The following is a 27748-nucleotide window of genomic DNA, read 5'->3' as shown; positions in this document are numbered from 1 at the left end:
ACCAACTTTTCCATCAGACGAACGCTTGAAACACAATCCATTCTCCAACGTCTTCGTTTAAAACGCTCGTCATATTTTATCTTCCTTTCCATTCTACTTTCATTCTGAATACTTTCCTTACCACTCACGCATACGATGCCATTTTAATTGCTTAATTCGTATATTCATTATTTGGGCGATATCGTACAACAATTTGTTAGTTATTTAGGTAATCCATACAGTCAGGACAAATAACGGCAATAGCTATCAATGAAGTTTCGTTCAATACCAACTGTTTACGCAAAAACATAACAATTTCAACTATTTACCAAATGATCTACGTACCGTAGAGGTATTTAATAAGTATAATCGATGTATATAAAATCATGTAATACTAGTTCGATTAAACCTTATTCCTACGTACTGCTTAGTTTGGTTTCTTGAAAGTTCAAAGTGGAGATACAGGAATTTCGTTTGAGTTCGAAAATAAACAACGTTAAAAAATTAGGAGATAAAACGATGAATGAAGCGAAGATAAAATTAAAAACATAATGTTTCAAGTTAAAAAATGTTATCCTTGAACTTAGAGATATTTTCATCAGAATGATATTGGACCCATGCCACTCTGCCTTCCTGTAATTGTTATGGCTTTTAAATTAAATAGACGTCTTGCTCGAGATTGGAAACTTCAGACAGTAGTCGCTATTATCCTGCACCTGTTGTAAGAACCGAGAAGACAGTGGCCGATATACAAAGCAGAAGGGTCCCTGATTCGAGATCGAAGCCCATTCAGGGACAAAGCCATTTCCGGGATCTGAAATTGAGATTTCAGAGTTGTTCGGGGCGTGATTCGACTTCCCAACTTGATAGCGATCGGCCGTTTATTTTGGTTTCCCCTAATAAATTTGATCATGTACAAAGTGATCCCATGAATCCGTAACACGAGCATCTTGCATTTGTTCTTATGGAAACCATTCAAAAATCTCTATATCCATGATGCGAATTAAATAAAATTTTGTTAATTAAATCCTCGAGAATAATCAACGAACCGCGGATTTTTATGCAAATTTATATTTTTATCACAGAGAAAAAACTGAAATCTAAGAAAATGCTTTGTTTCATATTCGAGGTTACATTTTATCAGTAATATTTGTCTAAGTATTTTATTTTGTATACTTTTACACATTATTCATATTTTGCACAGTATTGAATATTAAAATTTCCAATAAATGCATAAATATTCGCAGTTTAATATATATTCCACTTCGGCGAACAGCAATTTTTCTATCCAGTTTTGCAATTATGATCGATAACTTGTACACAATATTAGCTATCGTAATTTACAGTGGTTCATTAGTGACAATAATTGCCGTCGATTATATAACAACGTTGATAAACGATGTTCTCACGTAACCACGCGATCGAATAGTGTCGTAGTACGGAAAAAGTAAATGTAACACGGATACGTTAAAAGTGAGCGAGAAAAGAGGGAAAAAGAAAACGGCTGTACAAATGCGTTCGGGTCATGAATGAGCAATTAACCGTGAAAATCCCATAATGGGCCGTTCGTTTTATAACTCCGTCCATTATCGACAGGAAATTAATGTCACGAAGGAACGCGGCTCGTATTTCACGGATTTTGTCCGATAAGAAGCGGTTTTCGTACTTTCGTAATCGTCTAGAAACATAATTTACAGAAGTAGAAACGACCAGAAATTCAACCTTATACTGTGACATCTAAATTCGACTGCGACGATACGTTATCGTTATCGTTGACTGTATCATTGGCGCTTTGAAATTAACTTTTTGAGTTTATGAGTTGTTTAATTGCCTGAAGTGGAACGTCGATCGAACGTATCTAGATCTTTGTACTGATTGTATTTATTTTAAGAGTAAATCAAATATTTTATCGACCTGTCAAATTGGCCACCAGCGGTAGGCAGGACAGAATACAATTTTTTCTCAGAAAAAAGCAAGCTAGAAGTAAATACCGAAAAATATATTGTTTGCATGTTTTATGAATAGTTATAAATTATAAAGCGATATAATAACGTTTAAATATGGTTAAATTTGTGTAGAAGTTTGAAAACGGTCAATTTAACCAGCAGTGGTAGGTTTAGTGATCTCGATCTCTAATCTTTTATAGTCAATATTCATCGACGATAATTGAACGAGCACTGTTACCATATTGCCTTCCAATAATAATCGAATCAGCTGTACCAATCTAAAGCCACTTCACTCGTCGAGGAGTCATTGCAAACACCATTTCACCAATTTCTTAGCAGACTCGAGGGCTCGTCGAGCCAACGACACTTTACCGATCAGAATCTCGATGCTTTCGATACCTCGATGCCCGTAGAAATTTCTTCGGTATGAAATCAGGCCAAACAATCATCTAACGTAGCCTTCGGTGCTTCCTCTATTGTATTGTATGTAGATACTGTACGGACGTGTTTGCCTCCGGTACTTCGTCGACTTAGACGCGAACGTTATGTGTTGATATAACTATGAATATCAGTATATAGTAATAATAGTAACAGGTCACTCGTGTTTTAATGAAAACTAGACGTGTAGTCGAATATAGTACAATGTACGTAATTCGATGTTTGTACGGCTGTGCTGATCGACCGATGTTAAAAGATATATACTGAATGAACGTTAAAGTATGTCTCAATTCACCGAAAATGCGTTCTGCTTAGAAAGTTAAAATGTGTATATTGGTTGAATGCTACAGTGTCTGTCCGAGTTTTCAAGGTTATTCGGGACACGCGCTGATTAGTTTTCGTCAAAAATTTGTTTTCCAATCGACGTCCCGAATATTACGACCACCCTTCCTTTCGACTTCTCTTGGTAAGGGTCGGGAGGTACCCGAATGTATGTAAAGTGTTCGGTTTTCTTGAAAGGTCGTGCTACCCCGCCAGATCAGATAAGTTCGACGACTTGTACCACACAATATGGCTTGTCACAATATGGTTTCAAAGTACCCTTCGGAAATACAGAGGTTATAGCACGTGCCAGTCTATCGAGTGCGAAGTAAACTAAAAATCCTAAATGCAATTGCTCGTGCTCCTTAAGGTTCCGACTGAAAACTAGCTCTTTGTACGGTTCTGCTATAAACTTTACTAAGAAACACTTCCTCGTGTGCTCCAGATGGAACAGATACGGAGATATAGATGCAGATATATATAAAATATACAAAACAATGTACTCGTTGTAATATTTAATAGGAGATGCAAACTCCTTCAAGAGAAAATGATTAATTCATAATTTTTGGCAGACTTTCTGTAATTTTTTTTTTTTTAAAGTACATGGATGAGATTTTCCTTATATCGTTTATCCTTTCATTTTGATTTTGTCAATGGAATGTGTAAATTTAATCGAACAAAATAACTTAGGAAATCAACATTTTGATTAATAGATTCAGTTGAAAACAAATTTCAATTATATTGCGATGTTATATAATACGCGAGGCACGATAACGCAGCTTGGTAGGCAATCAATGAAATAACAGGGAAATCATCTCTATCGCGGTAATTAATAATAATCAAACACTCGTGCTGTACATACATGTCATTTTTCTTCCGTCTTGATACGTCATTGCAGTGTTATCTAATCGAGTAGTCTGTTTGCAACACTCTCCTAACAAACACGTTACGGCTTGTCATTATTTAGAGAAGATACACACCGCGATAGGGAAGATAAAGAAAATTGCGAGCCTCGACGTGAAATTGAGTGGCTCCAAAAACGAGCCAGCCCTTCTTCCGGGGGCTTCTGTTCTTTTACTGACATCGACTGGAAATTTTGCAGACCCGGCAGGGGGTGATTGGATTAACTTCGCGAAGAAGGGCGCAGCAACGATAACGACACAAAGCGAATTCTTTGAATAAAGTATCCTGACAAGGGGCGAATATCGTAGCAGGCGATCACTTGGAAAATTTTCAAGGCATCGCTGTACGCGTTTCATCGAATATATAGTAATGTAGAAAATTTCCACTTTAATAAATAAAAACCTATAAATCGTATTCACAATCTCTTCAAGTACATTTTATTGTAACAAAGACCCCGACTGATTATTTTGTTTTGTTATTACCAAATATTATCCCTCTCTATCAGTCAATATATTTATCAGCTTGTCAATCATTGTATTAACGTCAAATAACTTGAATTACAAATCCTTTTATCACTTTCTAAACACTGCGAGAGAAAGTGAAACTTCGAACGTTTGAACCTTGATTTGTATGGCCATGAGCTGTGGAAAGAGGAGGGCAAAATATTCAAGGATGCCATAAGTCATGTACTTTGTGGCACGTAAGAACAGTTCGAAATAACAGCATTTGAATTTTATGGATATGTAAAAATTCGAGTAAATGAAAATGGAAATGCAAAGTTAACGATGAAATAATATTTAGAAGCGGTGCTTGTCTATTTAGCGTATTTTCATGGAATCGGCAAAGTATACATTTAGAAACGACAATTTTATTTGATTTTGGACACAACACCAATTTCTTCAACCTCTCTACAATATAAAAAATATTGTTGCTTGTAATATTAAAATATTGAAAATATTGAAATATTGTTCGTTTTAACAATTACAGCTTTGGCTACATCTAGTAGAACCTTCTCTATTTTATCTATATCACATTAAAATACTTCTTTTCAGTCACAAAGTGTGTCACAAAGTCTATCATAAAGTCTTTTTTCCTGTAGTCCTCGATTAGAGTACATCTTGTTGAAACTAAGCAAGTGAAACTTTTAAACGATACCGTACATATACAAACGCTATCGATATCATATCTGAGAAACGAAATCCTTATTACCCTTTTATCCCACGTTTGTCTTTATTTAATACCGAGCAAGAACATCGAAAAGAATGTAAGTCCCTTTTCCCTATTCTACCTGGCACGTTCGCAGCATCGATCGACCCTCTGTTTCTCTTGCAAATCCGCTCTCTTTCTCTCTCTAGCCATAAAAGCGATAAAAGCGTCTCTTTTCTACGAAGTTCGAACTACAATTGGTAAAAGTCGGCCTGGCTGGGGGTAACCTTTCTCGTCTCGTCGTACAATTGTCTCGAACGGCAAGCAAACGGAGTACGGTTTCGAAGGAGCAGAGGATCGGCCAGGGAATAAACGAAGAAGACTCGAAAGGGATGTCTGCGCGAACGGGATGAACACGTAGGACCTCGGGTGGTAGAAAATGTAACGACTTTATTCAAGCCAAGTGCTTGCAATCGCGTCGCGCGTTTCGCGACGACTTAGCGGCAGCTTTTATTGATATTCGAACTCGATATTCGAACATACCGGGCGATTACGAGCCTTCCAGCAGCGTCTCAGGATCACGTTCGATGACCGCGATAACAGTAAACGTTTATTCTTACGCAGTTATCCAGCGCGTGCTGGTAAAGAAAGAGTTACAAAATACTCTTCCAAACGTGGCGCATGCCGGTATTACGCCTGCATCCAACAAGAATTGATGCTCCTTTCACCGGTTCCTGGTAATATCATAGCTGGATGTTCCTGGAAAACGATCCTTCTGGGTACGGTTTCTTTTTATCCTCGCTAATGAATTCCTCGTTACTTCGTGGAAAAAGACAAGCGATAGTTGTTATACAACTGGGACCGGTATATTTGTGGCACGACACTTTTTGTTGAATTTTTTTTAATAATGTGTGGATAATGTATAGTTTGAAATATCGCATGATCACATGTAATTTTGTAATTTAGCCTCTTTCGTAACACTATATGCAAAAGTCATTGTAATTAATCAGAGTCTTTTATATTAACACATTGATATAATTATTAATAATATTTATCCATAGTGTTAATATTTGTTCTACTTTTCTGCGTTATTTGCTGGGCCTTCTTGATAATTCGTTGATTCTTATTCGTGTCTATCCTCGGTTTTTTTCTCTCTTCTTGTATATCATACGCATATGCATTTGCTTTTTGTTTCGTTTCTTTATCTTCTTCTTTCTTTTGCCCTTTTATTCTTCCGTGAGTTACGTTAATCTGTTATATCAAAGGGTTTACCCTTATAAATAACAAATAAATAAATGAATGAATGAATAAGGAAGCAGAAAAGTAAACGAATAATACAGTGACAAGTACACAACATACTCACAAGCCTATTACAGATAAAAGTATATCTACAGCGAAAAATAAAGAAGCCTAGTAAAAGCAAAAAATCTAGATAATATATCCAGATAATAGTGTCTACATAATGTGTATTTTAATAGCCGCATTATCATAAGGTCTCGTTATGCTTATTGAAATATTTTCAAGTCATCTCTTGTGATCAAACGTCTAATCTTAAAATTTTATCCGTTTTATGATGATAATGTGTCAATGAAATTATGGCTCGATCCGACTTGATAATTATATAGGCTAAGAGACATACATGGTTAACAAATTTACATGCTACGATGACTCTCCTTTTTTTTTTACTTTCGAGTCGTATTGAATAATCAAATATTAAATGTCTATATGTTGGAGATGTTTACGTATGTATCTTTTGATTCAATTAGAAGTTCCTGACAACGTATACACTCCGAGATTGACAATGTTAAGATAAAATGTGTCGGCTACCCCTTTTTTCACAGCAGCATTCTCAACTTATCTCGAATAATCAGATATCAAACGATATCGTTAAAGTTAAAGATATCATAAAAGATTATTTTTTCTCTATAATAATACCAAGCCGTTTGCATTAATCTCTCGATTTCACAATATTATAAGAATAAAATTCCACTTATCAAAGCTTCAGGGTGTTATAGAAATCGCATCGTATATTCCGCGCCGGTTTAAAGCATCATTCGGCGACCATACGACGATATCGATAAAACGGAGAGGTTGTAAATTCACTTCGTATATAGCGATATAATTTTTCATTGCGCAACGGTCCGATAATTTAGCGCGGCGTTCGTATCATACTGTGACCAATGTTGAGGCGTTTTTTCTCATTGCCTGGTTAATATAGCAACTTGGACCAACGCCACGTAGCACGCCACGCTGAATCATTCATCAAAATCGATGAAATTAAAGATACTGAGGTCGATTAATAACGTTAAACGTATCGATGTCGAGGAAATTTTGAAATTATTTTTTTTCAGAATCGGGATTATTCAGTGGTTCGTAAAAGTATTTCAATCTGTAAAATGCTAATGAAATTTCAAAATATTTTATATTGCTACATACATGTTCATGACAATTTGTTATAAATGATCGAACACTTATGAATTTCAATATATTGCGAAAGAACGTTTGATTTCGATAAAAAAAAGAAAAAAAAACTGTTTAACGAGCTGATGCGAGTTTTTTCTTGAGTAATAATAATATCAACTTTTTCTTCATTATCTGTAATGAATGGATTAGTCGAATGCCATACGTCAAACGCAGCTGTAATCAGCACTCTAAAGACTTCGATTATGACCACCGCAAATATTCATTTGATTGCAGTTTCCTGTTTTAGTAAACCCTCTCAAGGTTAAACAGAAGAGACTTGCAATGTATGTAAATTACGATGTATGTCTATCAATATGGCACAAGCTCAAGGCCGAATCGACGCAAGTAACGTAGCGCCTTCTCACGATGTACGTATATTACATAATGAGGATGTTTCATGTTTATTCCTTTATATGAACCGAAGGCAACATAGAGCCTAACTATATACTCGCGTCCAGGAATATTCCTACGAATTTGCATTTAAGCGCAAATATTGAATTTTCAAGATGTTCATATCATGTGACTACAATCTAACTCCCGATAAGGCCTAAAGTCAATATTTTCTTTGAAGCGTCGTCACATTCTGTTGTTAAAGTTGTCACGATTAATATGTGCATCGAGGAAAAAATTGATGATAAGTTAGAATGTGTCGCGGAGTGAAACATGTAGTGTAATTTTAGATTTTTAATTATGAAAATAGATATAATCTTCTTAAATACGAGTCTTCATTCAACGATGCATTGATCACTTTAATTATTGCTATGGCTTTCGCCGGCTGTATGATTTCATTTTTACTAATATTTAAGAGGGCATTCTTCTGTAAATGTTGCAAAATTTAAGACAGTTTCAATTATTTGTTCCTTGGTTTTATCTCGCCTGCAATGAACACGTGTTTAGAAATCGTATCTCGCTGACGTAGGTGATCAAGGCTGTCGAGTAGATTGAAACAAAGTCAAGAAGATTCTTAATCAGTATGTTTATCGTTGTCGTCTATATCAAACTGAATAATTTGTTTTATTTTTATGACGAGTTTCTCCTACTTTCTTTTATCGAATTAATTACCGAAAAAAGAATGAAATCTCGGAATTTGCAATTGGAACATTCGCTGTTTTGCCAATATTCAACATAAATCATTTATTTCAATTCAGACAATAACGACAAGTATACTGACTGGAAATCTTCTTGATCTTTTTGTTCCAGTCCACCCTGAAAATTCATTGAAATCAAAAGAATTCTTAAAAATCGTTAAATTATGTAACGTCCATAGAAGAACGCTGCCGCAACATTCTTTTCTGCAGAAGACCTGAATACGTGTACATTATTGAAACATGTACGAAAATCGTCTTCATGAAAGCTTCCGAATTATTTTTTCGTGGATTTAAAAAACTTTTTTTTGAATCCGAACCATTGTGCTGTTCCCATATGAAAAACCACAGTCACGCAAATGTAAAATTTGTCACTCGGTTTAAGGAGAAGGACAAAACTAACTGTAACGATCTATTTTTTAAACTATGCACGTGTTAAAGTGTCTACAATAAGAATAATATACTGTATTATTGAGAAACAAAAGAACAATGTTCCATGCGGCATATGATCCAATATTTCGTCGGTTATCGTCGATAGTAATTGGAATTTTCGACGACCACGTCAGGATCGACACGATTCGCGGCAAGCGATCGTTGAATAATGTAATTGAAAACTAGTGGACGGCTCTATTTAATCGGCTCATGTAAATAAATCGGCCGGATTGTGATTGGTACGTGCTAGAATTCTAGAATTACGCGCAGCTGTATAATTTTGGTCACGCGCCTGTTTCGCGATTCAGGCCAATCGAATACATTTGGTATTGCCCTTATCGGCGTTTCCTTCAGAACGATTAAAATGGACAAGGATGAAGAACAGTATGCGAGATCGTATACTCCGCTCGGAGATGCGTATTGAGCCATGTGCCGTGAATGCAATCGCTTCCTATCCCAAGATTATGCATAAAAGTGGCTATAAAATTCCATTGCATACGTTCCTTTATCGCGTCGTTTCACTCTGTTTCACCAATAATAATTGAATGATCGTAGTTCCCTGATTTGTCGTCACGTGTTAACAAATTGAGTCTGATAGTGTCCACAGGCTGCACTTGTAACAGAACCAGTCTCGTCCCACCTCTCACAACTTCAAGGTTCTTTTTTAAACTGTTAACCAGGAAAGACAAATTAATTCATCATTTGACTACTTATTTTTTCGCGTGAAGGTCTTTTATCCTTTTACGTATAGCTTCATTTCTACTTCCAAACGAGACCATGGCAAGGAGACCAGGGAATTTATTGAATTAAAAGAACTACGTATAAAGCCTTCTTTGCCTGTGATATTCGTTTGCGTGCGTTAAGACTGATTTGACTAAATTTGATTTACTTTTGCTATTGGAACTTTTGTTACCAATCATAGGAATTTAAGGTTTACGTACGTGCTGGTTAACAGATTAATCAATAGATTAATTTTACATGTTGTTTTTACATTACTTTTATTATCAACTCTTTGCTCTATCAATCCGAATGTTCCTCTTGTCAGTTACACTTTCAGAGATAAAAAAAAATAAACAATAGGTTACGCAGAAATCCAAACATGGAATTTGTGAGCGATTGCAGAAAATATGTGAAGCTTCCTTCACATATGAAAAAATCACCGATCACGCGATAAAAATTAAATAGTTTCATATAGTCATTCGCTATTACGAAACCGTACAATGCTATCCATGACGATGATAATGGAGGCAGCGACTTGTATAGTCGCCGCGATCCCTACGGTCAGATGAGGGGGATTTCATAACAGCGCCAATTGACTTCCTTCAACCTCAACACAATAAACGTGTTTGTCGGTTACGTAAACGCTTCAAGTTCGCGTGGGAGTGTCGCTTTGGTAACACTGACACTGCCTCCAATGGAGACCAGGCAACCAATGTTAATCAACGTCGTCTCTATGATCAACAATTCCGCCAGTTGAATTTTATTCTTCGTTATGTAAATTCTTTTATGTATAAGCCACAAAAAAATAGAACAGTAAAGAATTCATCGTTTTACGAATATCGTTCGTTGAAAAGCTTGAGATTTATGATTTTTTATGCTACCGTCTTGCTAAGCGTTTTTTTTTTTTTTTAGCAAGTATACTGAGCACTTTTTTGCATTTGTGGAGATTTATTAATGGCACAGAAATTTAGGTACAGAATTAGGTACAAGATATGAAAAGATATATCAAACATCCAAAGATAAAATAAGTTTTTATTTGGAATTCATTTCTTTGCTTGTGTTTTCACGCTAAAGAGATAAATTGGAGTAAAAATTCGCAGTTTAACGATAAATAATCTTCTGGATGTGTTACGGATTGTAGATAGCTTTAGTGATTATACATATTGCAGTATAGCGTTGTTACAAGGAACATTTTAAAACTTTATTAGCATGCAACGAGCAGTTTCATTAGCGTTACGATTATCGTGATTGCATGAGTAAAATTTGAAACGAATATGAAAATGTCCATGAGAAATTACCAAAATATTATTAAAATAAAATAGAATATTTCAACAGTCGATTATTCATCGTATTATTAAACCTGAATATTTAATAAGACAATGTTTAATGACACTATTTACATAGACGTTTAGAGTATCAGTTGATAATTTTATGCGTAAGACGCGTGAACTGTATGTTTTATTCATGCTAGTTTTCTTATCTAGTACATCCATAATATTGGCAATAAATGTCTTATAAATACCGTATACATTTGCAAATTTTACCAACGAAATTACAATTAAGGAATTAAGAAAATCTAACAAGTTAATCATATAACCAAAGCCTTCCTACACGATAATTTATTAATCAATAATATCAGTAAAATGACAAGTTACAAGTTGTTGATCAGAGGTCAGTTTTTCACAATTTTATGATTTTTTGGTCAAAGAAGATAATCACGTAGTTTATAAACTATAATTTATTAGGTAAAAATTGACTTGTAACATTTCACTTATTTTATTACAATACTTGTTAATTATACACAAGAATACTTCTTAATATTTGTAACTTGTAATCTGTAACTAATAAAATTTCATTAATAATATTAATCTCGTTATGCGCGACAAGGCTCAGGTAATGCAATTTGCAATTTATAAAAAGTGCTACTTGATAAATTCAACGTAAGAAGTCGACTGAATAATTAGCTGCGTGATGGTTTAAATTAATAGCCATAGGTGCAGCGGCTGCGTGACGAGCTGTATAAATCTCCGTTTAATTTCTTCGCAGTGGATGGATAATCGCGCACTGAATGAACACTACGAATGAGGTGTTTCCAGACGCTGAAAACAACGCGCATTTTATCGTTTGCTCTAATCGAACTCCCCCCATCAAAATCGAGGAAACAATACGATAGAGGCATCCCTATAAGGATGACTTCTGCACTATCTTATCATGACGTGTGCCATCGTGAATCCTCCCATCGATGCATTAAAACTCAGTACACTGAATTCCATTGTTATTTCGCAACACTCTTTTCGTAATGAACCATAATAATACCAGCATAAATTACGGAAATAAAGAAATCTCTTGTCTGCTGATACACGTGAATCCCGATCCACGTTTAGACTTATATATTTTTTTTTTATTTAGTTGTTTATATTCACAATTTGTCCAATTTGGACATTTGGTAGAATTTTTTGGCTGTTTGATTATCATGTGGGTGGCTACTCCCAGCGGGATACCAGATTTATTTTTCAATCGAAAATACAAAAATAGATAAAATGCACATAACGTAGAATGATATGCGAAACATCTAAAATAGAATATTAAAAAGTCTTTTTTTTATATCTTCTTTATTTTTTATACCTTCTCCGTCTATCGAACTGCGATCGACCCGCTCATCAATATTTACGACATCTAACAGGTAGTATTTCCGCCTAGATTCTATATTTTTAATTATACGAATAAAAATATGAATTTGTATAAATTTCCGCGGTCCATTCATTATGCTCGTTATTAGTTATCGACGCTGATTCACGAAAATATTCGAATATTTATCACAGAAATCTTATATATATATATATAATATAATATATAAGATATATATAATATATAATATATAAGATATATATATATTGTAACATGTGATTAATATTAATAATTTTGTTAGTAAAATGTAAAACCAATCTGAAAATGTATACAGAAGTTATCAGACGTTTATTGTAAAAGTGTACAACATGAACAGCTATGTTGAACGTATAGCAATTTACCAAATTATTTATACACTTTCCTTGGACGATTTTTTATGAATATAGGTATTACGTGCATTTATCAATGCAATCCTGATCATCGTACCTCGTTACAGTAATGTTAAACATGTTTCGTATGTAATGCATCGAAAGAAAGTTTTTATGAGTGTTCGAATACTTTCGTCAGCCTAAGTCTGCATCTTGTTCATATCAAAATAATTTGCTCCAGATACATCTTGCCTACGCTAGAACATAAAGGTTAACTGTCAGAGGCATCCGAGATAAGAGTCCAGTTAGAAGCTGAAGAAGTGATACGCTTCTCAAATATTTAGAAAATTGTGATTATCTCCAAGTTATCCGAAACAATGATTTTTCAAACAGCACTGAATCCGAAGTGGCCATGCTATTCGTCGAGCACATCTTACTCCGCTTAATTGTTATCAGACAGTTTTCACGATAGATGACGTTCACGATCCGGGCAAATTCTGATTGGAGCATAAATAATGTGCGATTGGCCGTATAAAACCTGACACGTCTATTCCGCGTAGCTCACTCCGTATCAGACCTTCACGGAGGCAAAGTAAAGTGATTATAGTTTCGTGTACGCGCCTTAAATCATTTGCTTCAATCTCTCGCAGGTTAGTGTCCGATGATAACCTACATTTTTCGTGGTTTCTTCTTTCGTTACGTTCTATCGTGTTGTATTTTGGTAAAGTAACGCGCGAGATTCATCAGTGCAAGGTATTACAAAAAGATTTACGAAAAACGAGTGAAACTAGTGAAACAGGTACGAGCGAAAGCAATCGTGTTTGCTTTTTTACGACTCTTGTGCTCTTCCAGTTTGTTTAATTCACATCACTCTCGAGTTTCTTATTCCGATTGCGTAGAATATCTGGCATGCAAAATATACACAGTGTACGATATAGTGGAAAATCAACGAATGACATTAAACGACGAAGAATGCAAAATTTGGCAAAACTACCGAAGGTTCAGATAATGTCAAAGTAATATGATGGCATTTGTGAGCAAACGGAAGGAATAAAAACAGTTCTAACGTGTTCAATGGAATTTTAAAACGAAAAGAATTTATTTCCGTTCTAATTGCGTGATTAATGTTTATGTATCACAGCCTGTCGACAGCTTCATCAAACCGAAACTAGTAAATAAATTATTAACATATATTAAGACGACATATATTAACATATATTAACATATATTTAACGATCATAAGTGAGCATCAAGCTTTCTTAATTTTGTCGAATTGTGAAACTATTTTCTGAAAATATTTTATGCTGTGGGCTGTTTACGGAACGGTTGTGAGTCATCGCTAGTATAAGACATCGTTTTATATTTATATACGTACAGTGCCGAGAATAGTTATAGACTCAAATACATTCTCTACGTCATTTCAATTCAATCTTATCAATTCAATATTTTCAAGAAATCATTGATCACGCCTGGATATGTTAAATGAAATTAATTTTGTAAAGGACAAATTGTACGCTACAGGATATCAGGAGATGTTATATATATGACTGTGACTGTTTGTACAACATATATATATATATAAAACATCTATATATATATATATATATATATATATATATATATTTATATATTTATATACAGTGTTGTAAATAATAACAGACTCAAATACATTTTCTGCGTTATGTATGTATATGTTCGAACTAGAAAAAAAGTAAGAACCGGATTTCTAAAAGAGGAACGTCATAATCGTTTGCCCTCGATTTCTTCGTTCCTCTCCGCGAGAATAATCAACCGTGCGATTCATACTAAGTGCCCTCGCGTGATCTAAAAAGCGTTCGATAACCTCGAATAGTGGCACAGTTATTTTCAATCCTTTTCAGTTAATCGATATCAAAACGAAATTCTATCGATATACGCAACGAATTATGTACTTTTCCAAACGTTCTCTCTTATCTTCCACTTCAACTTTCGCACCAGCACATTCCACGTGATCGTTGAAACTTTAGTTAAATACACTTAGTTAAAATCCTCTGTATCCATGGCCATTAAAAAGTTCCGTGTACACTATTCGACTTCTGATTTAAATCTCTCGAAACGTTCGCGAACTTGCTGATACAAAAGTTTCTCGTTTTTCGCGAATGTTGATCGTGGCCAAAGACAAAAAAAAAAAGATTAAAAAATGGTAAAAAGAGAAGAAATGAAAAAAAGGAACGCATTCTTTTGTTCGCGTTCCAGAGAGACCGGTCGTAAATTTCCTTAAAATACCACGATTCGATCGTGTTCGATGGAACCTTCGGCAGTGAAACGTGCTGCATCGCGCTGAAACCGCCGAAAGGGGAAAGCAGGAGGCGGGATGAAAAGGAGACGCCTCGTTCCATTACGTTTCTAATTGAAACAGCGATCTCGAACGCGAGAAACGATCCCTGTGAATATCGAGGCTCGAAGAGGAAATCGTCGAGTCGAAAGGGAGTACGAATCGAAGAAAGAGAGGCGAATGTAAATATATATGCATATATTATATATTATTATATATATGCATATATATATGTATATATTTATATGCATATAAAGAGAGGAAAAACAGATGAGAAGGTTAAAAAGAGTGGGAAGGAAAGGGAGATGAAAAGAAAATGAAAGGAAACCGCGATATCGTAAATCTGGCCATGAGCAATAAGTTACTATAATGGATCGTTTCCGTGTTTCCTGACGCTCCACCAAGAACAATGATTCGCCGATGAAATTCTGCAATTCCGATTCCAATTTCAGAAATGGCCCACGAGACCCTGACATGGCTGAACGCCGATTTCGCCGAGAGGGTCCTACGATTCGCCGAGCTCGACAGTACCATCAATGTGACCGATATAATTTCGAAACCTGCGACTGCCGTAGGTGACAACTACGCTAGTGATCTAGTTAGAGTGGTGGCGGAGTTCACGCGAAATGAGGGCAAAACTAAGGTCAAAGAAAAAAAGTCGCTTTTGTTCAAGTTCGAGCCGATAGCCGAGGGACCAAGGAAAGAAATGGTAAATACTTACAAATGTAAATTTTTCAAAGATACTTTCCTAAGTAACCGAACAATAAGCTTTCTAATGTAAAAAACTATCTTTACGATCTTTTAATTATTAAAAATGGTAGAGTGTGTGTGGAAAGGTTGTACTTATGAAGAACGTGGATAGGCGACTTCAGATCTTATATTATCTCACGACAGATATTTCTGAACGTTTTCTAAGATCATGGACATACAAATCTTCGACTTTGAAATCTTCATGATGACAAATACACTGCGAAAGATGAACAAATTGTTAGGCAATCGTTTAAGTGCGCAAGCTTATTACATAAGAATGGAACGACCGATGTGTTTGATACTGGAAGATCTGGCTCCACTAGGATTTCGTATGGCCAATCGTCAACTTGGTCTCGATATGGATCATTGTAAACTGGCTGTTCAAGGATTGGCGAGATTCCACGCTGCATCGGTCGCCTTATGCGAGAAGGTAATGATTATGTCGAATGATAAATTTCAATTTCTAAATCGTAATTAGCTACGAATGTTTATGCATGTTAGTATCTTGTTTGTGAATACGATTAAAAGAATATGATATTGGCAGAAAATTGTATCATCTATCAAATATGACAAAGGGGTATCGTAATTTCTATATTTTTACATTTTTGCATCTTTATTCCCATGGACGCATAAAGATTTGCAATTTGATCGTCATATTTACTATTAATCTTTTCAATACTCACTAAAGTAACATAGTTAGAAAGCCATGATTTGATTATTTATATATGTATCTATACGTTTCATGTATATTTCAATTTGTCTTATTGTTCTTATGTTAATCTTTAAATCACATCTGACTGCTACATGAAACAATTTTTCGAACCACGACTACTTAAGGCTACATCACAGTATGAAAGGTACTTCTCTTATAATTTGATTTTCAATTACACACCAAACAGGTCATTATAGTTAATAGTAAAATTTGTATAAAATATCTTTCCATTAGGCCCAGACACCAACAAGCTAAAAATGTATTTTTTATCAGCTGCAATATTGACTAAGCAGTAAAATGGTTAAGCAAATTAATTTTTCTTAATACTAATTAATATTGATATTGAAAAAATAGCAATTAAGAGAAACTGTGCTAAATACTTCGATAATCTGTGCTTCCGTAGGAACCAAAACAAAAAAACTTATATTGGAGAGGAATGTTTCATGAAGCAAGTACAATGGACATAGTGAAATTCTTTAAAATCTCGTGCACCTCTCTTGCAAATGCAATGGAAAGCTGGCCACAAAATGGAAAAAGGTGAAACTAATAAAAACACGTAATTATTATACTATTGGAAATGAATCGATGACGACGTGTCGAAAGTTCCTGATGTCTCCAGGTACGCGGAGAAAGTTAAAAACTTCTCTGAGAAAATGTTTGAAAAGGGCTTGGAGTCAATGAAACGCAAGGACGATGAGTTCAACGTCATTAACCACGGTGACGCATGGACGAACAACATGATGTTCCGATACGACAAAAACGACAAACCTATCGATCACATCTTCGTAAGTAACTACACATACCTTTTAACACATATTTTAAACACGTTATCATCATTTCACGTTACGCACTACGTATTCGGTTATTCAATTCGACGATTCAATTCAACACAGTGAGATTACTAATTATTATTAACACTTTCCATTACATAATAATCGTGTTGCATAACGTACTACGTTGAATTAATTCGACAACACGGTATTACTAAACATTTGGTTTAACGCGAGAGGCCGAGAAGCAGCGAATCGAAAGATCCTGATTTCACGTTGGTGGAAGACGCTGCATTATGAATAATGCAATAAATCCCATTCGATCGCGTTTAGGTACATTCCCCACCTGTCCCGTGGAGACGAGGGCCTACGGGCACAAACTCTCGACTACGATGATTTCCTAAACACGAACCCTCGCATGCTTCTTTCGTTCCTCGTCGCGTTGCACAGATTTCATTTCCAATTCAATTCGTACCGGCTCACATCGATCGAAATTCGATCGACATTGCAGGTGGATTTCCAAATCCCTGTCTACACTTCACCGGCAATCGACCTGCTCTACTTCCTCAACACTAGCGTCAACGAGGAAATTTCCAACAACGGTACCGATTCTCTAGTCGAAGAGTATCAGCGAACTTTGGTTGCCACCATGAAGCAAATCGGTTGCAAAACGCAACCGCCTACTTTAAAGGAAATAAAGAAGTACATAAGCGAACGACTTGTATACGGAATGATATCATCGATGAACACGTTGCCGTTCGCTTTGGTTGCTAAAAAGGATGCGCAGAGTCTGGACAGCTTGCTGGAAAATATGGACAATTATCATCATCCTGGATACAATAACCCGCTGTTCCAACGGATATTGTTGAAACGATTAGAGACATTCGAAGCAGCAGGCTTATTAGACTAACATATAAAGTTTAAACTAGGATTTTGATTATATACAACTACGACGACCATTTTCGGTGAAATATTTTTTACAAATGTTTTTTACCGTAGGGAATTTTTTAATATAGAAGTATTTGAGTATATTAAAAGTATCTCATTTAGTTTGTTATTGAAGTTTCATATTTCGCGAATGTTTTAATTAGAATTATGCATTATCTCTGTTTAAATTTGATAATTAGTCGTATGTACGTACGTATGTATACGTTGTGCGCTGTTGATGGAAGCAATGAGAGAAGAAAGGGAGAAAGTAGAGACGAGCTTTAAACTGAAAAAAATTTCCATTAATTTTCTAATTAATTATATGGTACGTGAATTTTTTTATATAGCATGCCCTTCCTGATTTTTATTCTGCGTCAGGTTTTCGTTGCTGCCATTACGCATCAACTTAGCTGTCGAAATTCTCCGTTATTTTCGTTTGACGGTACTAGACCGCAGAAGGTTGGGCAGGAAAGGGTTAGCTAACTGCATATTGTATTTGGGTATTACGTTGTTGGTTGTGGAATCGCGGTTTGTTGTAAATTATAGTCATTCCGACGCTGTAACGAGCTTACAATGGTACTCGTTTGTCATTATTTAGTTGAATTTCAATATTATCGTTACAAGGCTCATGAAACCAAAGTTCAACGTCTTTCGTAGGCAACGTAAGATAAGATTGGTCGGTTTAACGACCAGTAATTCAATTTACGAAATATTTTTTAGTCCACCAGTCGATAGTACAAATTCAGCAATACAGTATCATAAGTTTCGTCGAGTGTAATATAATTAACATGGTATTAAACTAGATGTTAAATACTTCAAACTCGTGCAATCGATAGCGAAAACTAAGACAAAACGATTATTTTTGTTTTTCGTGTTGTCTAATTGTCAACGTAGCAAGTAACGAATCAATCACTTTATACTTAGTATATTATCAACACTGACATTGTTTCTCTTTGACTACGACAAAAAAAGAAACAAATAACGAATAAAATAAATGAATAGTATCCACCTTGCTCATTCATCGTTATATTTTATTTGTTTCAAAAGAAAGAAAAAAAAAAAAAGAAACAAGAAAGCGAATGAAAAGGAAGAAAGCAATAACTTTGCCCTGATTTAACATATGAGATAAGTCCTCAATGAACTTTGTCCCTTTTTTCATTCTCCTTTGTATTATTCACGCTGTCATTGAAACAGTCATTGTGTCACACACGTAAATCTTCCCTTGACTGCAGCGGGGAAAGATTTAGGAGCGAATTGCACTTTCGCGACGTGCAAACGAAACGCGTCGTGGTGTTTTGAATAAATGTCCGTGTCACGTTTCCTCGCGTATACCGTATGACCGTTTCGGTGCGGACAAAGAGAAGCCTGGACGATGAAATTGCTGTTGAACATGCGTTGCACACCGCGCATACCTATTTTATGGATTAATTGCACTTTCAGAGCGGTGCCGCGGGACTGACGGGCAAATCTACGGACGAACACGGGAACGGAAACTCGGATGAAAAAAATACGCGGTACATTTTCGTGGTATGAGGAAAATCGTTTCCAATTTTCCCTGAAATTCTTCCGTCTAACACGATAAAGCTTCCTGTTTCATACGTACCAAAGATTAGTCGGTTTACGCTTGACAAAACGCGCCATGATCACCCCTGATGTTCATTTAGTTGTGAAAAATTTTTAAGCAAATTTATATTGAATGGAACTTAGATATATTTGTTTTAATTATTGACAACTGAATATTTTATATATTTTTGTCACACGCGGCACAATCCGTGCGCGTATTATATGCACGCAGAATAATAATAATTAAAAAAAAAATATTCGAAATAACGCACTTGTTATAACATTTCCAGGATGACGTTCTCTATCTGGATTTCATTTTTTAACACGATGAAATGAATTTGCATAAGCGAAGGTTTAATAATCTCGTTTGCAAATATTTTTCAGCCGGATACAAATCTAAAGAAAGGGAGGCGAGATCGATTCGAGCGCGATATCTATGTAAATTATTCTCGAAAAAATTATTTCCTCCATGACAACGTGAAAATAAATGTTTGATACGAGCATATTAAAAACGGCCGATCGGAATATTTGAAAGGCGTAATTAAACATCGGCGTAAAATAACAATGGAATATGAATAATAATTATGCGACGGCGACAAGATTCGAGTACAAAAATTGCAATCTATTACACGAAAATTATTCCTGCACTTGCTCTTTCTCCTTCTCGCTTTATCTCTCCCTCTCTCTCTCTCTCTCTCTCTCTCTCTCTCGCCTTTATCTTCCCATAATTTCAATATTTGTGTCGCTGGAAAATTAACGGACAATTAAATTCGATACACAGTATCGTTGAAATAACACGCGTGCTCAGACTGTTATTCGGATGAAACACGTATATTGATTCCATGTACAGATACGCGATACACTTGCCAAAGCAGCTTGGTAACGAGCTGGATTCAAAGGATGATTTGTACAAATCACAGCCGTTTGTACGTCGCAATGGCAAATCACTTATTTCAAACGCGAACGTCTACTCTGAGGGAGAGAGCTGTTCGTAGAATTGTTCAACGAGCCAGCCACACAATGATTCGGCAATTCCGGCAATATCAAAGCAATTTCTCCGCTCGTTTCGCCAAACCGCCAATACTTATGTAATAATAATTACTGAAAGTACTTTCTGCTTTCTTTGATACGGATCAGTTATTAATATCGATTCAGTTCTCGTCAATAGATAAATCTTTTAAACCCCAAGTTTCATACCAATAGCCGTCGTCTCTCTCTCCCTCTTTCCTTTATCTTCGACCGAGATTCACGGAGAGATTATCGGAAAGCAGAACGGTCGAACCTCGTGAATTCTCTGGCCGATTCCGATGATTTATCTACCCGGGGTCATCGACCTCTTTGCGTTGATCGAGTGCGGTCAGAGATATTACTGCGGACCGTGTGAAAACGCATAGATTCCGTGAACACCGCGGCAGGCATCATGGAGAACGCGATTAACTCTGAAAGCTAATTAATATCTTCGAAGCCCGGGACACGCGTTTCGCCTTTCAATTAAATCGAACTTGTGTGTTTGTCCGTGAGCATATTTATGCATGCGCGTGTACGTGACGCGAAACAAACGATCAAATTAATCACCAGGCGATTGCTATCTCCGATACCTACACCGAGATGAACTGCCATTAATCGGATCTTGCGTACCTGGCGCCACGAATCCCAATCTCTTCTTCTTCGTAACACAAAGCTGTTTCGTTAGCCGAGTATTATGAAAATGAAAGAAAGAAATTTCCAATATTATCGACGACTATCCGTGTCGTACTATCCACTGCTAAGATCTCGCCTACAATTTTACCATTATCACCGTGCCACGCAAATGAAATACACTCGCTTTTCGGATGTTTGGTCTGATAATTATATTTACGTTTCATTGGTTCCGTAATATCTCAACTGCATTATCTACATATGACGAATATAAATATGAATTTATCTATGATAGAATATGAATAACTTTCGAATAAATCGAGATAGACGTGTTTTATTTGCGTATGTTTCCTTCCTTTCCGCTTTCTTTTCTATATCTAGCGTTATCCGGAAAACTGCTTAGTTTCGATGAAATAGAATAGAAACAGGGGGAGGGTAAAATTCCAAGAAACAACTTCGAGACATCTTCGTTATCTCATTTCCACAAATTCTGAGCGTTTCGTAAAATTTCCATCTCTGACGAAGGGACAGATATTTTTTCGTTCCGAGCCGACGGTGTAATTAAGAGTGAGCTTTCATTTTCAGAGACGAAATTGGTCGGGAAGACAAATTTTCCACGCAGGATGCCTATCACGGTTAATTTTGTGTACGAGTATCTCAGCAACAGGAGTGGAATCATTTCTACGAAGACAAATGTCGTCGGCAACAATCGATGGAAAGCCTTGAAGACGAGTTGGTGCTTGCTATAGGCCGCGGCGATATCGACGAGACGGTAGACATATCGTCCAATAGAGTAAGTAATAGGCAATTTCGATAACAAATAAGTTGCTACGGTAATATCATTAGTCAATGTCCTTTCGACTTGCTATGCATTGATAAAATGACACCCGCGACCGCGATCAGTCATGTCTCTCATCGCGGTTCTGCCTCGTAAAACCTGAAATCTCGCTGAGGAAATTTTATTAGCCGCTTTGCCATGAATTAATTTCCATCACAAATCACCGCACGATGAATTGATAGTCGAGCAATTCATAATACACCGCGGCACACGGTACTGCATTGTAATAATTTCTTTCTTTCTAATGTTTCTTCTCAAACATCGTTTGAACATTAAAAAACAAGAAAGAAAGAAAAAAGAAAAATAGAAAACGGAAATTCTACTCGTATCGTTTGGGTTGTTTCCGGGAACTCCTCCAAGGGCAACATTTCTAGATTTTAAAAAGTACAAAGCTCAAATGTAGAATCACAAAAAAACTTGCTTCTCTCGCGAAAGTTCGTCGTTTAATCCTTCCGTTTGGAAAATCCGCGAGGGCCAATGAAGCAAAAAATTACGAGAAAGCAAGAAAAAAGGAAAAAGCAGGTCTGTATGGAAGATAGGGATGAAATGGGGAAGGAGGAGGGAATCGAAAATTGCTGTCATTGCGACGAAATTGAAGCGCACATAGTACTCGTCCAACAATTGCCACGTTTCGTTGTTTCGAAACGTCATATGTGTTTTGCCTTTGTCTCGAGCAACTGATGCGGTATCACGTGTATAAAAGTAATATCTGCTGTGCGAGTACGTACTAGTCAAAGGAGTCTTGGCATTTGAGTTATAACGCCTCACGATGACGTTGTTGCGCGGTATAGGGAACGAGAGAAATATCTGCAAAGCAGACGAGAGATCCGCGTTTGTATATATTCCACGTCTGTATGCGCGCTTGTCAGGCACAGAGGGTTGATAAACGCTTCCTGGTACCACCCCTGCGTTTTCACTGGCATCTCGACGACCCCAGTCATCCTCCACGGTCACACTCACCCCGGTGTCGCGGTATTCATAAACTACTCAGACAACGTCTGAAACTTTGCACGCGGCGGACCAGCGATGCTCTGATACGGAATAATGGTGGCGGTATAGTAATGAAGATTGTACATGTTTACGCATACATCGCATGGCGATAAGTCACCTACGCCCACTGTCCCGCGCGAATGATACGTTTTGTTGCTTCTGTTGGTTCGATTTTCTCTGTGCCAGCGCGGTCGCGTGCTATGCGAAAGTTCAGGATGTCGATGGCAAATTGTGCTTCTAAACAAACGTACGTATATCGGTTGATAATGGAGTGAAATGGGAGCAAGCTAGAAAAATGCTATGAAAATATGGATAGAGAATTAGTAGAATAGTAGTACAGAGACAAAATGGATATTTTGTTTGCATCGCTCACCAGGCGATGCTATTAATATAACGCAGGGATGGAAAGAAGCTTCCGAAGCACAGGAGAAAGGGAAATATTCCACTCTCTAACGTCACGCGATATTATGTACAAGTTCGAGAATCATAGTGGTGTCTGAGTGATGAATTTGAAAATCATTTAGTTTCATAATTAATTGAGTTACGAAGGAAGAAGAATAGAGTAGAAGGTAAGAGAAAATGGAAAAACTGGTATAAACAAGATGATAAAACCTCAAGTGAAGTCCTTTTCAGTCTGAAAATGTTAGACGGGACATTTTAACCAAGCAAGGTATAGCAGATGTGACCACTTCCAATCGAGATAGGTCCAATCCATCACGACCAATCGAAGCTGCACTTCTTTCGCTTGTCTTGTTTCCAGCAAACGACGAACTACAAAACGCAGCAATAAATCGATCTCATTCAGCTCTCGTTCTCGATCAACTGCGAGAAGTTACGCGATTCAACGTTAAAAATAATTATTTATTTCTATCGTTTTCAATCTGTGGCCTAACAGGGCCCGGTTTACAACGATCCTCCATTGACCGATTCGATTATAATCAAGGGAAATCGACGTCGTTACACAATCGTGCCATCGTCCGCGAAGCACTGATTTCGGGGGCGTTGTAGGATGGATGGTTGCGAACAGGATAGCCAACGGGGAATGGCACGAGGGACAGGGCAGAATAAATAAACGCCATAATTCACGTTCAACAGTTACGAACGGTTCAATTCGCAATTGGAACCGGTCCAACCGGCAGGATGTGATATAGACGAAGGCCTGGGCAAACCCGTGAGGTGTGGCGGGGCAGAATTTAGAGAACCGACGAGAGAGGCAGAGAGGAAGAGACGAAGAGACGTACAAGGTATAAAGCTAGAGAGAAAGAGATATAGAGGAGTGGAATTACACGGCGAAGGGACAAACAGCTCGTCGCTTCTGTATACGACGACGAACATTCCCTGAAATTAATTTAAAAGGCAGTATTTTCTGCCGCAGGCTTTACACCTGCATAATCTCGTCCCACACTCGCTATTCCACGATCGTTCTTCATCCGACGGCCTCCACAACCCACCTAGTTGTTGGTTGAAAATAAGTGGATTACGTTAACTTGATAAAGCGAGGATCACGTTTTATCGGGTTAAAGAAAACCCTTTCCACCGACACTCTCTCTCCTTCTCCTCGTTCCTCTCTCACTCTCTCTCTCTCTCTCTCTCTCTCACACACTCTTATTCTTCGTCTTCACCGTTTCTACTGCTTCCTTTATTTTACGTTTGCTTTTTTACCTCTGTTCATGTTCTCCGTTCTTTTTTTCTCTCTAATCCTTTTTTACCCTCGTATCTTGCATTACGAACTAGTACGCATTTTTATTCCTTCGCCTCTCCGTTTTAGCCTAGTTTCGTGGTCGCATTTACGAACTTCCTTAGCAGATCCATACGTTTCTCGCCTTATCTAATTTGACGTAAACGCGTTAGGTCTGTGTCTTCGAGCAAGTTGCGCATATCCTACACGCGTGTTACTAACTTTCAATCGAATTAAACAACGAAACGGAGCCCTCATATTTCGCTCAAGTTGTTCTATTAATGTTTAATTGGACTGTTATCTCCAGTGGCCGCGCCACCACGTTCATTCCAACACGGAATCTTCGCCTCCCGCGAGATTCACGCTACTTTCGTGATTAATTAATATTGTATATACTAATTACGACGGGATATACTGTAACATTTAATGTTTTGCCTCGGAGAATTTTGCCCAGAGAAATTCCTACATCCTCCAGGAACTACAGAACAATACGGTCTTCGAACCTGCGCTTGCTAACGACTGTGCTACCCTTCTCCAACTACCACACTCGCTCTATTCCGCGCTCCAGCATCCTGAATGTTTCTGCGAAATTCTCAAAGTTATAACGATTGAACTATCGTTTGTTGTCTTTTAACTCCGTTGTTCTCAAAGGTGGCTTTATTTGTTACATATGAGACTGGTTTCTAGATACCACATCCACCGCAGAAATTTCATGTTTTTCTAGCTACGAAATGTCAAATAATATGCAACAATTATCTGATTTCATTTTTCCAACTACGATATATCGGACAAGTAACAGATCCTCGGTTGTTCAAATTATTAATAAAGACGAAGCATGTAACAATTATTTAACTTCACGGGCCAACGTATGTATCCAGCAATTATTTAATTTATTTCGTTGCAGCACTATAACAATAAATATCTCTGCATTTTCATAATCATGTAATTTAATCCACTTGTTTGTTGATTTCTACAAATTCGTTACAGAGACGTACGGCCACGATGAATGTTCAAAATGAATGTTTGCTACGTCTTAATTTAAAATGAATTCAACAATTCTGCAAACTTAAACCTTAACTATTATCCACCAGTACCTACTCCTATTCCTACTTCTACGTGCCTACATAGCTATTCGACTAACGTCTCTCGAACAAAAGGGTTAAACGTACCACTAAAAACCCGGAATAGCATAAATTCTTCGTTAATCCCAATCTTCCCTTCGCTTGGCCGTTTATTATCTACGGCTCGTCTGATAAATTCCATTCTGACGACAGTTTCGGTCACGATAAAGCGATAATCACTTGTTCCACGTAAGTCACACCTTTTTGCCAGCGGAGGCGTAACCGACTTAGCCACGAACTGCGCTGATGGAGTGCGCGTTACGTGCATCGGATGCGCGATGCAGTTTTCGCTGACAAAACGGGCAAACGAGATAGCGCGTGACACTACGGTGAAATTAAGCGTGTACGCTTTTTGCACGGTGTGTTCGCGTGCGGCGGGCAAATTGAAATTGTTTTGCGCAGCTGGCAGAACGCTACAGGAGTTGCGACAGTGCGGGGATGCGAGCTTAACGCGAAGGAACGCTAAAGCGACGGTTAAACCGTGGTAAATTTTTCCGAAATGCGGCCGCAAACAACAATTCATCCAGCCACGTAACAGTTACGGCGAACCACGGAATATGTTAATAAGGGAAAAATGAATGGCTGGAATTAGAATCGGCGGAAATTTAAAACCGGTTACGTCACATTTCCCTCCTCCCCGAGTCGTTTTAATTATCCGCGTATTCGCTTCCTGCCAGTGACTTATTCCCCGTAATTCGCCGGTTTTACACAATTAAACCGTCCGAGCTTTTGCGTGCTTCGAGCTTCCTTGTCGAGATAATGAATTCTGTAAAACTTGATAAATATTTGTTGGAGGTAATTCAAACGGCTAAACGGTCCGTCAACCGAGTAATCCCGCCGCGAGTTTCGCTCCCCTTCTTCGTTTCCAGTCGGTAAATTGTTCCTTCGGCAACGAGAAGGAAAAATAAGAGAAAAGCGAAGGAGAGTTTGTTTCATTAAAACGTTGAAAATTGTCAAGACGTTTTCTCGAAGAACACAAGGCAAAGGACCGATACCTAGCGGAAATATAAAACGATTCTTTCGGCAGCTGTTGCCAAACTGTTATTTGTTTGACGTAATTTGACGCGGTATTTTGCGCGGAGGTTCACATATCAGTGTAATTAGGACCGTAGCACAATGTTGATAAAGTCTTTCTGCGTCGCTTGCTTTACTCTTTGACATATAACGACGTTGTCGCGAATGAAAACGTTGAATACGTCGGAAAGATCGTGGAGAGTTAAATGTAACTTTGAGACGCATTTCTACTAATTGTTTTCCATAACTCGTATAGTTACATTTTGCTATATTATTCTCTTTAATATTGTTTGTTATTTAGAGTCACGATGTAGATTTCTATATACATCGTGGTTGGTAATTGGTGGTACAAGCGGAAAGAGGATGATTCTACGTGAAAAAAGAAGTCAAAAATATAAAATAAAAATTTTTCGTTTGAGGCTTTGTTTTCGAGAAAATCGACTTTGAATTTTCGCTCGGTACGTGTGCACTTTATCGCGTCTCGTTATAACGGATCTCACTGTAGATCGTTGTCTCGATGGAAAAATTAAAAAAAAAAAGAAAATTAAAAAAAAAATTTTTATTCTATATTTTCGACTTCTTTTTTCGCCTAGAATCACCCCCTTTCCGTTTGTATCACCAGTTACCAACCACCCTGTATACAAGTACTTTTAGATCATGCTTATGGTGCTGATGTAACGCTTATAAGTATATTTTAGTCGGTTTCTATTAACAATACAAATTTTCAATGCATGGGATTGATGAACGAGACGACTAAAAGTTGTGTATCATATGGAACGTAAATTATTTATCTATCAATAATAATAACAACCTTATCGATAACATATTGAAATTAATTTGAAAAAATCTGCTCTACGTTATTCATAGTTTGATAGTAAAACGAGTGCCGAAGGTAATAAATTCTCTAAATAACAAGAATGCTGCATAACGTTCCACACTTACAGATGCCAACTTTTAAATTGCGTATTAACTTTCGCAGGTAAATTACGCTGTGTCATAATATG

At 37.0% G+C, this 27748-nt stretch overlaps 2 protein-coding genes across 6 annotated transcripts in view; one reads left to right on the top strand and one right to left on the bottom strand.

Moving 5' to 3' along the window:
- LOC117231797 (basement membrane-specific heparan sulfate proteoglycan core protein-like) overlaps positions 1 to 27748 on the bottom strand; it is a 175292-nt gene that overhangs the window by 120625 nt on the left and 26919 nt on the right. The gene's annotated exons all lie outside the window — the stretch shown is intronic.
- On the top strand, positions 12940 to 18859 carry LOC117231796. The gene is made up of 6 exons (XM_033490581.1): positions 12940 to 13079; positions 15196 to 15452; positions 15660 to 15923; positions 16609 to 16742; positions 16825 to 16990; positions 17487 to 18859. The coding sequence occupies exons 2-6, from the start codon at positions 15198 to 15200 to the stop codon at positions 17883 to 17885; spliced, it is 1218 nt and encodes a 405-aa protein (XP_033346472.1). The 5' UTR covers positions 12940 to 13079; positions 15196 to 15197; the 3' UTR covers positions 17886 to 18859.

The sequence above is a fragment of the Bombus vosnesenskii genome, unplaced genomic scaffold, assembly GCF_011952255.1.
Source record: "Bombus vosnesenskii isolate JDL3184/JDL3185 unplaced genomic scaffold, Bvos_JDL3184-5_v1.1 scf7180000013273, whole genome shotgun sequence".
Classification (NCBI taxonomy): domain Eukaryota; kingdom Metazoa; phylum Arthropoda; class Insecta; order Hymenoptera; family Apidae; genus Bombus; species Bombus vosnesenskii.
This window is presented reverse-complemented; position numbering and strand designations above follow the sequence as displayed.